The sequence below is a fragment of the Lytechinus variegatus genome, chromosome 17 (assembly GCF_018143015.1).
Source record: "Lytechinus variegatus isolate NC3 chromosome 17, Lvar_3.0, whole genome shotgun sequence".
NCBI lineage: Eukaryota > Metazoa > Echinodermata > Echinoidea > Temnopleuroida > Toxopneustidae > Lytechinus > Lytechinus variegatus.
The window spans coordinates 5,300,410-5,312,271 of NC_054756.1; the positions used below are offsets into that span (position 1 = coordinate 5,300,410).

General features: G+C 40.5%; 1 protein-coding gene across 1 annotated transcript; it reads left to right on the forward strand.

Annotated features, from left to right (window-relative positions):
- Positions 1–1,097: 1,097 nt before the first annotated feature.
- On the forward strand, positions 1,098–2,466 carry LOC121430879 (the record flags this gene model as incomplete). Its single annotated transcript, XM_041628304.1, has 1 exon — positions 1,098–2,466. A coding segment is annotated over exon 1 (942 nt), but the record flags the coding sequence as incomplete, so codon positions are not given.
- Between the last annotated feature and the right edge of the window lie 9,396 nt (positions 2,467–11,862).

Genomic DNA, 11,862 nt, shown 5'->3' on the forward strand with positions numbered 1-11,862 from the left:
GGAGGAATTAATCGTTGTTTCACGTAATAAAATACAAAAGAAATAGTGATGTCATCAGTCTCATAGTTTGCAAACCGACACTACGTGAATATAACTGTTATTTTTTTAAGCGAAAATTGAAAATGTCATGACTTTCTTATCTTACATCCGATTTTGATGAAATTTTCAGTGTTGTGCTTGCTTGATTTTTCTCTTTTTATTCAAATCAACTTTTTGTTGGGGTGGACTTATCCTTTAACATACCTACCAGATCCACCAGGTTTCAAGGGGGTGCTGCCTATGGTAAATAACACATTGCAGCATCCCCATAAAATCTTACCACACCTGCTTCCAGAGTATGAGGCGCCGATTGCACCAATATTATATAGAACAATTTTTTGTTATATAATCATTATTTATTAAGTAATAACAATTATTTTTATATAATTTACATTTTACTTGTAAATAATTACTATTATACAAAATGACTTTTCTAATTATTTATATATAATTCCAAGTCATACTTCGTTTTTTTGTAAATAATAAATTGTTCGACATTCCATTATTTATAAATAATGATTGTTTTTCATTATTTATAAATAGTGATAAAATTTATTATTTACAAATAACCAAGTATGACTTGGAATTATATATAAATAATTAGAAAAGTCATTTTGTAACAGATATTATTTATAAATAAAATGTAAAATAACAATTGTTATTTAATAAAAAAATGATTATATAACAAATTTTCGTTGTATATATTGGTACAAACAGCGCTCATACCAGAGTCCATGGTCGTCTGCCAATTTTTATTGGATTTTAAAGACGGCTTGACGATTTAAAATGATTTATTAGCGGGCTAGCAAAATACACATTTTAGTTTGTTTTGATTTTGAAAGGGGGCGTGGTTGCCCGAGAAAGGGCTCGTGACCCGACCCGTAAAGGGCGGGGCAGCGCTTTTTGGCGCCCGCGCCAAAGAATTTGGGCACAATGCCAGACATTTGCCGCGGTTGAGCTATGCGCGGATAAAAGTGCGGGGAATGCTTCATTTTCGTTTTGGCTTTCAATGAAGAGAGATGACGGTGCATGTGTAAAGCGTGCTTACAAAATTCGTTTTGGCTTTCAATGAAGAGAGATGACGGTGCATGTGTAAAGCGTGCTTACAAAATTTTTTGAAAATTTTCTTTCGGCACTGGCAACTAGAATTGGACACTAGGCCTAGGTGGCAGATATTTCGACATTTGTCTAGCTACCTATACCGGATATCTACACAAAGGATTCATACTTTTATTGGATTATACAGACGCTGATTTCAGTTTTTTACTGTCTTCAGACTTCAGCCTCAGGAATTGTTGCCGTAGAACTAAGACTAAGTTAGCTGTGCCGATTTGTGGACCTAAAAGATTCAGTTTGCAACTTCAGGATTGAATTTTTTCTTGGCGGTTCGCTTGATTGAACTTTGGAGGTGATTGCATCCAGGATTCATTGGACTTGGGCTGAGTGACGGAGCTTCGAGTCTAACTCTAGTTTCGCGAGTTGATCATGCCAAAGGTTAAGGCCAAGAAAATAACGACCGCAGGTGCGAGGAAGGGAGATGACACACCGAAGAGGAGGCCGGGTCGGCCGAGAGGTCCACGGGCGACGTCAACCCCCGCAAGTGTGGATCTGGGGCTGGGAGGCGGCAACAACGGGCCAGGAAGGAGCGGTGAGTTAAATCCCTCTCAGTCTCAAGTTGTCGATGTTGATGAAAAAAGTGGTAGGCCTAGGTCTAAAGTTAGTGATAAAATGGCAGAGCTAGATCTAGATCTAGTGGGGCGGGAAGGCCAGGCGCCCGTGGGCAGATCTATTGCTTGGCATGAGATAGTAGCACAGGAGTCGGATACCGGTAGCTCGGGGCAGGCTCAGCCAGCAGTTTCAGTGCCGGCGCGGTCGGCAGGGGTAGCCGAAGATCTAGGCCTAGATCTAGTGGAGGTCGGTGTTGAGAGATCTGAGCCCCAGGCGCCTAGGCTTTCTGCCGTGTTGGGGGCACCGGAACCATTTATTAGCGCATGCGACCCACTAGGTGTGGAAGTGGCTATCTCACTGAAGGAAAAAATTTGGGCAAGTGAATATATAGATTTGGGAGTGCTCCTTAAGCATAATAATGCACGTGATGAGTTTGGGGCCTTGAGTGTAGGTGACACCACTTTGAGTTTGTGTCAATCGGGATCTGGCCTTGGTTTGCAACTTCAACCTCAATCAAAGGCTAAGAAAATCATGTCGGTAGAGCAGTGGACTTCGGTGTTTCTAGTATTTGCCTCAATTTACGCTGAGAAGCACATGGAAAGGAGCAGGGAGCTCATGAAATATATGGATTTGATAAGGCATGCAGCCCGTGCGTTTGCAGGTTATGGCTGGCGTGACTATGACACTCAGTTTAGGAGCAAGCAGGCGCGTTTACCCGGGCGATCCTGGGCGAGCGTCGACGCCGAGTTGTGGTTGATGCTGGTGGCCTCTAATGGTCCGCGGCAGCGCCACAATTTACCCCATGCCCCTCGCCATCAGTTCTACAGAGGGGAGTACGGCGCGAAAAAATCTTTTCCCTTCGGAGGAAAGGGACCCGGAGCCAATGGCACACCCAGCCGAGGCGTGTGCTTTGCCTTTAATAGAGGCAAGTGCATGCGAGGCAAAGCTTGCATCTATGAGCACAAGTGTTCCCGCTGCCAGGCGACAGGTCATGGGGCTAAGCAGTGTAGCCAAGGGCGGGCCGGTTCCAGTCCCGCTGGCAGTAAATAGGTCTACGGCTAGTGCGGTGTCGTCTATTGCTCCGACCCCTATTAAGTTAGCACGTTTGGTGCCCATGTTAGCTACTTATCCTAATCAGGAGCATGCTCAGTGCTTGTATAATGGTTTTAAGTTTGGTTTTTCATTACATTTTGAAGGGGACAGGGTCCCATTGGTTGTTAAAAACCTGAAATCAGCATTCGAGCACATGGATGCGTTGAAAAAGAAATTGAGGGATGAAATAGACTTAGGTAGGATAGTTGGGCCTTTTGTTGTTCCTCCCTTCGAGAATATGAGGTGTTCACCAGTGGGGTTGGTGCCCAAAAAGGCCCCAGGGGAGTTCCGTATGATTCAACATTTATCGGCACCCAGGGGAAATTCAGTTAATGATGGCATACCGGAGGGGCAGTGTACAGTAACATATTCGTCCTTTGATTCGGCGGTAGATATTGTGACGCAATTGGGGCGGGGTGCCCTTATGGGAAAGACTGACATTAAGTCAGCTTTCAGGCTCTTGCCTGTTCACCCAAAAGATTTTGAGTTGCTTGGGATGTATATAGATGGTCGTTACTATTTTGATCGTTGTTTGCCGATGGGCTGCGCAGTTTCTTGTTCCACTTTTGAATGTTTTAGTACTTTTTTAGAGTTTTGCGCGAGAAAAGTTGCGAAGTCGCAAAATATTGTCCATTATTTGGATGATTTCTTTTTTGCAGGCGGCCCTGCCTCGGAGGATTGCAGGCGGGCAATGCATTGTTTTGAAGCAATTTGCGAACGATTTGGGGTGCCCATAGCGCGAGAAAAAACGGAAGGCCCGACCACACAGTTGTCATATCTTGGGCTGGTAATAGATAGCGTTTCTCAGCAGGTTCGGGTACCGGAGGACAAAATTGAGAAATTAGTAGGGAAATTAAATTGGGCGGTACAGAAACAAAAAATTTCCCTAAGAGACATTCAGTCGATTGTAGGTAGTCTAAACTTTGTATGTAAGGCAATTGCTCCAGGGCGAGCATTCATGAGACGGCTCATTGACTTAACTAAGAGCGTTAAGCGTCCTTTTCACATGGTTAGGTTGACGAGAGGGGCTAAGGCTGACTTGCGGGTTTGGTTGGAGTTCTTGGCACATTTTAATGGTCAAGTTTTCTTCCGGGCTCCAGGCTGGTTTGGAAGCGAGGAAATTCAGTTTTTCACTGATGCGGCGGCTGGCATTGGTTTTGGAATTTTCTTTGGAGGCAGGTGGGCTCAATCCAGGTGGCCTGCTGATTTCCAGGCCGATAGGAGGTCTATAGCTTTTTTAGAGCTATTCCCTATTTGGGTAGGCTTGGAGATTTGGGGCATGGAGCTAAAGGACAAGAATATATTGTTTAATTGTGATAATCAGGCCGTGGTGGCAGTACTTAACAAGCAGTCGGCGCTATGCCCTGATATTATGGTTTTGGTGAGGAAGGTGGTGATTATATGTTTAAGCAATAATATAGTGTTGAGGGCTAGGCATGTACATGGATGTGATAATGGTATAGCTGATGCACTATCTCGATTTCAGATGCCGAGGTTCCATGCGTTAGCACCGGGGGCCGCCCGGGAGGGCGTGGAGGTTCCAGTCCGTCTTTGGAAGAGCTGGCTATCGAGAGAAGTCGACTGCTGATGGCTTCTAGGGCAGCTCGAACACACACAACTTACTCTATTGCCTTGGGGGCATACGTGAAATTTTGTAAAGTGTACGGATACGACCCCCAGCTACCCCCTAATGTAGAATGGGTGGCGCAGTTCATTTCTTATTTATCCTTTATGGGATATGCAGGGTCTACTATTCAAACATACATATCTGGGTTGGCATTTTATATGAGTTCATCTGGGCTAAAGGATGTGACCAAAAGTTTTGTGATTACAAGGTTAATTGAAGGGTGTAGGCGAAGTACTTTGAGAAGAGATGCTAGGCATCCAATCACATTGTCTGTGTTAAATAGAATGCTCGCCTACTTGAGGCATGTTTGTGGTAGTCATTACGATGTTTTGATGTACTCTGCTGCTTTTTCAGTGGCATTTTATGGTTTGTTGAGAGTTAGTGAGTTGACAGTAGAGTCCAGGCATAGATGTGAGTCTATTCTGCAGCACACAGATGTTAGGGTAACTGGCGATGCACCGCATCGCAGGGTGGAATTATTCCTAAGGAAGTCAAAGACTGACCAGCGGGGAAATGGGTGCACCATTTCGATACCAGAGTTGGGGACAGTTAGCTGCCCTGTGATGGCGGTTATTCGTTATTTAGAAATCCGCCCAAAGAATGGTGGAGCCTTCTTTTGTTCATATGGTGCTCTCCCGCTAACTAGGCGTGAATTTGGAAACATGATAAAACGATGTTTGACATACGGGGATATGCCGGCGGCAATGTTTTCATCGCATTCCTTTCGTATTGGGGCGGCTACGACCGCTGCCATGGCCGGTTGCTCGGATGAAGAAATCCAACGCATGGGGCGTTGGGTTTCGAGTGCACATCGGAGATATATAAGACTCGACATGGTTAAGTAAAAAAAAAAAAAAAAAAAAAAGAACGAAAATATATATGAAATGATGATTTTAGGTTATTTGACATTTTGACCAAAATCAGGTGTAAGTTATCTTCCAATAATGTCACAACGCGTTTACTTTACACGAGGACATGTGCTTTAATCAAAGCCGTGGCCGATGGGTTGTTGGATATTTGGGTGTATAATTCTCAATATATCTGCTTACATGGTATTGTTTTATTTTATTCAGCCCTATTCAGAAGCAGGGTGGTATGTTCAGTGCCAAGAGGCCTGTTTACAAAGGAGCCCTTGTTACAGTATACATTATACATTATACATTATGCATCATATATTATACATTATACATTATACATTATTACATTCTTTATACAAAATGAAGAAAGAGATGGTACTATATTGATGGGAATGTGTTTATACGTTATACATTATACATTATACCTTATACATTTTACATTATACATTATACCTTATACATTTTACATTATACATTATACATTATTATAAATTGATTGGAATGTGCTCAGACATTATACATTATACATTATTATATATTGGTTGGAATGTGTTTATACATTATACATTATTACATTATACAAAAGGAAGAAAGGGATAGTACTATATTGATTGGAAGGTGTTTGGAACATCAGATTGATCATAACGACCCCCCCCCCCCCCCCCCCCTGTACATGTTGATATCAATATACATGTATCATCGAAATAACTCTGGGCTTAATATTGAATGAGTAAGTGAGGGTTTAATGATATCACACAATTACGAGCATTCTGCTTTTTAGAGAGAATGTTACAACGGTATAATGACGTGTTTAATATCAATGCTTTCAGGATTAAGGGGAGGGGTCAAAAATGTGATTACATACATTGTATCTTGGAGGGGAAAACCCCGTGATGAAGGGGTGGTGAAGGGTAGCAGACCTTTCAGGGGGAAATTTTCATACTTCAAAATTCTGCCCAGCCCTCTTTTCTTGTTTTCTATTACAGGACCTGTGGTGTGGATCATAGGGGACTCGATAGTGTTTTGGGCACATCGCAGGGCGAAGAACACCGGCGAGGCTGACCTTGGACTTGGAACGTCGGTCCGTTGGGTGGGAAAAAGGGGGCTACGAATTGAAGGGGTAAGCGATTGGTTAGATAAGATGGGTCGGAGTGAACCAAAGCCTTCAGTAGTAGTATTGCATGTAGGAACGAATGACATTGAGGCACTGTCCAAGAAGAAGCTGGCTAGTTTGACGTATAGACTTTTTGACGCCAATAAGGACAAATTTCAAATAGTGTGGTCGGACATTTTGGAGAGGGTTTGGTACCCCGCTGGCTGTACAGGAGATCAAGGTAAATTGGACTTAAAGAGAAGGGCGGCCAATAGGTACGCCAAGGCTTTAGCTGCAAGATTTCATGGTAAAGCCATACCGCATCCATCAATATCCCATAATGACATTTCGCTGTACAGAACTGATGGCCTACATCTGGCCGATGAAGGGTTGGACAGATTTATCAGTGAGTTAAAAGTTGGTCTTTCATATCTTCGTTGAGTATGTATTTATACATTTTACCTTAGTCGCTCCGGCGTGACCGACTCCAGACCGTCCGATCCGATAGTATGAATAAAGGTTTTGGCTGGTCTGGAGCCGGTTTCACCAGTGTGTCTATGTTTTCATAATGTATCATTTGTTGTTATTTAGCTGCTCATGCATTTACGTTCAATGTATGCATGCATTAAATCATGTTGGGGTCAGTTATGGATAACCTAGATATACATTGTAATGGAGGAATGAGCAATGTTCCCTGGTACCCCCCCCCCCCCCTGGTAAAAGCACTAGGGATAATAACGTTGGTGAATACTAGTAGAATGATCCTGTAATGGTTGCTAAGATTTATTGAATATCTTGGTAGATACGAGTAAAATTTTGACGTGTTTGTTGGCGGTCGATCATATATAAATGAATTATATATTCTCGTTTGGCGGTAATTTGGCAATTAGGCCACCTGAAACACGTATTTTCCAAGAATAATTGGGTATTTCTGGTCATGCCAGGGTAGGCATGTGGATTTTAATCAATTATGTTATGTTATTATGTAAGTTGCAGGTCCCCACTCGTTACCTAGGTGAGGGGGACCTATTTGTACATACAAATGTTTGAGAACGCTGTTAAACTGAAATAATTGTGTCATGCTTAAAGTTTAATCTTAGCCTGACCTGATCTTAAAGGCGGGCAGGCTGGTCTATAGTCATGGGCATTCATATATCTCTATATGCTATATTTATGTCATCTGTAATCCACCGATAGCTCATAATTAATAGCTGTGCTGGGATTCCGGTCCGGCTAGCAGGGAACCAGTGGGAAAACAGCCATGAATTTTAAACATTGAAGAACTTACGAGGGGGGCCTTCTAGCCGGGGGTTTAACCCCTCTCCGAGGAGCTTATTAAACAAGGGTATCGGTTGGTTACAGACATTATCGGTATATGTATATGTGATGATATTCATACACTGTACACAAAAAGCAGAATTGGTAAAGATGCACATTCATCTCTATTTTCATTAAAGCCACGACAAATCGCAATTCACTTGTTCTTGTTGTTTTGTTAGCCGTGAATAATGGATTTTAAAGACGGCTTGACGATTTAAAATGATTTATTAGCGGGCTAGCAAAATACACATTTTAGTTTGTTTTGATTTTGAAAGGGGGCGTGGTTGCCCGAGAAAGGGCTCGTGACCCGACCCGTAAAGGGCGGGGCAGCGCTTTTTGGCGCCCGCGCCAAAGAATTTGGGCACAATGCCAGACATTTGCCGCGGTTGAGCTATGCGCGGATAAAAGTGCGGGGAATGCTTCATTTTCGTTTTGGCTTTCAATGAAGAGAGATGACGGTGCATGTGTAAAGCGTGCTTACAAAATTCCCACCTCCTCCCCATTACCATCCTCTAGTTATAATTAAGGGGGATGTTGACATATATATCGTGGGGGGATTCTTGCATATTATGGATATTGGTTGTGTATTTATTGTACTTGTGCATTCTTAATGTTATTTTGTTTATTTAGTTTTTGTTTGCAAGGAAGAAGTCAATTCGAAATTACTATGAAGCAGGTTATGCCTCAAACGTTCATGTGAGTTGTCATAAAAATCCAAGTTATGGATGGTTATAGAAAAAATCTGGGGATTGAAATTATAATTTTCTCAGGTCATTTGAGAAGAAATGTTTATGAATTCATAATTTCTATGTATGTTTTATTTTCCTCTACCATGAGCATTATATATGAAGAAATGTTTGATAAGATTGCATAGGCTTCATTTCAGATAAAGTTATTTCTCGGGTCTGCATCGGACTCCTTAGGAATTAGACGGAAGTATTGTCCCAATTTTTAGTCTTCTTCATGTTCAGCCGCATGTTCAGGTCTTTAGGCGTAGTATGTTGGTATACTTATGTGAATTTGTATGGTAATTTTGTCATGGTGTATTTATTATTAATACTGCCCACCTTTGGTATAGGAAGCAGCTCACGCATCAGTCAGATTTGAGTTATGGTTTTTAAATATCTGTTGTGTGCTGCCCGTTCAGGCAGAAATTGTGAAGAAATGATCGTTTTGGGGAAAGATATTGAAAAAAATATTATTTAGTTTAATTGCATTGATGTATATGTTAATGACGAACACACATTGGTCATTTACAACGAGTGATACTTTCGTACCTTGCTTCCCTTTGCCAGAGTATGGCCATATTAGTGAATTTCGTTTGGTGAAACAAATTTCTTTCTGAATTCAATTTCCTTTATTAAAGTTCCTTTAAGGGGCTCAATATTTTCAGTGGGATGAAAATTGGATACCTATAGTTGGCTTGAATACCAGCAGTAGTTGATCTTGGCAAAGTGTGTTTAGGGGGGGGGGGGGGTACAAGTACTTTTGCATTTATATTTTCCAGGGAAGTTGTATTTGTTGAATCTATATGATACTCTATAATGAATGGTGTATGAAGTAGTTGGAGGGTGATGGTATACTTTTCATGGTTAATTTCAGAATCTAGGCAGAGCCTAGGCTGATAGAAGAGCGTAACACGAATCCAAATTCGAGGGTGTTTGACCTGGTCGCACACCAATCCTAACAACGATCGTCGTGCATAAGTGGGCCGTAAGGGAATTTTATCCTCCTGTCCTATTTTGGCCAGTGGGCAGGCGGGTTTTCGCCCTTACTCGTTTTTGGGAGGAGTGTTGACGCCTTGTGTGTTGTTGAAAAACAAGCAGTTGAAGTTCTGGGGGCATGATTTCAGTAAGAGGCGCATTATTAAAGTACCTCCTTTTTTCCTTTCCATGCCAGGGCAGGCATGTGGATTTTAATCAATTATGTTATGTTATTATGTAAGTTGCAGGTCCCCACTCGTTACCTAGGTGAGGGGGACCTATTTGTACATACAAATGTTTGAGAACGCTGTTAAACTGAAATAATTGTGTCATGCTTAAAGTTTAATCTTAGCCTGACCTGATCTTAAAGGCGGGCAGGCTGGTCTATAGTCATGGGCATTCATATATCTCTATATGCTATATTTATGTCATCTGTAATCCACCGATAGCTCATAATTAATAGCTGTGCTGGGATTCCGGTCCGGCTAGCAGGGAACCAGTGGGAAAACAGCCATGAATTTTAAACATTGAAGAACTTACGAGGGGGGCCTTCTAGCCGGGGGTTTAACCCCTCTCCGAGGAGCTTATTAAACAAGGGTATCGGTTGGTTACAGACATTATCGGTATATGTATATGTGATGATATTCATACACTGTACACAAAAAGCAGAATTGGTAAAGATGCACATTCATCTCTATTTTCATTAAAGCCACGACAAATCGCAATTCACTTGTTCTTGTTGTTTTGTTAGCCGTGAATAAACAAATATTATGAAAATCGTATGCCAATACACCATTAGAAAAAAATGGAAAGAATATGCCACTACTGAATATCAATGCAGAAGAAATCGATAAGAAAGGAAATCTATACAGCTTTACTATACAGTAGTATTACTTTAATCATGAATGGAGAACAGGGGGGTGTTTCACAAAGATTTAAGTATGACTTAGGTCGCACTTAGATGTCGACGCGTACATGATATGCAACGCGCAATCTTATTGATCAATACGCACTAGTGCGCGTCCTCTTGGCATGATTTGACCAATGCTGTCATGCCTTTTATACTGCGCGTAACTAGGCATTTAAGTGCGACTCTAAGTCATACTTAAATCTTTGTGAAACACCCCCCAGGACGTTTTAAGTTACCCTTTTCAAGGCCCTTCAATACTGATAACTGTTTAATATACCGCCACATGCATGCAATAAAGTAAATATCAGAAACAGTTAAGTTTATTTTACAAATAAGATTATTAAGTATATACATGATGAATAGTTATATCAAAAGGTATATTTTAAGACCTATCTATTTAATACAACACACATGTATGAGGGACCGCACACAGTATTTGTTCAAAGACCATTATGTACCATATAATGATAAAAAGAATATATATATAACAGATATATAGAGAGTGCAAAATATAATGGTATAAAGTATACTTCGCTATATATATATATATATATATATATATATATATATATATATATATATATATATATATATATATATTGTGTGTGTGTGTGTGTGTGTGTGTATACTGTATATGATTGATTGATTTGAGTGAGTGAGGGATTGATATGATTGATTTATTGATTGTCAAGAATATCACAGAATATAAGATACAATAAGTGAGAAGAATACCTTGGCAAGATAACCCATGAAAGCCGAGGGGCATATTTCCATTGGGGTCCTATGATAGTTAAAAAAAAACATTATTGTAACAACAAAATGTAATATGACTAAGTCAATTACAAGAGCATGGTAAAATGACCTAATTATCCATCAATCAAATACTTTGCGAAAACCTGAAGCAACAACAATTACTTTATCTACTTTATTTGTTAACGTACCCTATATTATCTCTGATACTGAAAACCAAATGTACAAAATGTGTGTTTTTCACTGGTAATGCTGTTCTCCAGTTATGTAGATTCCAGTTTCAGGTATAACATTTCTTCAGTCAACTCTTAAGTGAGGAAAATTGTTAACAGCTTTAACTTGATTAGGAAAATAATTCCTAAATCGGATGCCATTGTAATAAAAAGTATTCCCTATATGACCTTCACGTTTTGGTAATACAAAATTAAAATGATATTTTTTTCTAGTACCGTATACATAATAGATAATCGAGACAGGGGTGTTCTTGGGTCTTAAAGCTATGAATCTTACAACCTTATTCTGAATTCTTTTTACAATTTTCTTATCCATCACACCCAGACTACCGTACCAAGCCGCATTAGCATAGTCGAATAGACACTGAATCAAAGCCAATTAAGCACAAAATACGTCGAGACTTTAAATTCAAAGAAGTTTGGAATTTACAAAAAAAAATCTAAGCGCGAATTGGACTTTTTGGCGATTGAGTCTACCAGTCCCGTCCATGATAGGTCACTTGTTAAATTAATACCCACATATTTTACTAAATCTTTTTTCTCAATTATTTATTACTAGTATATGCAACT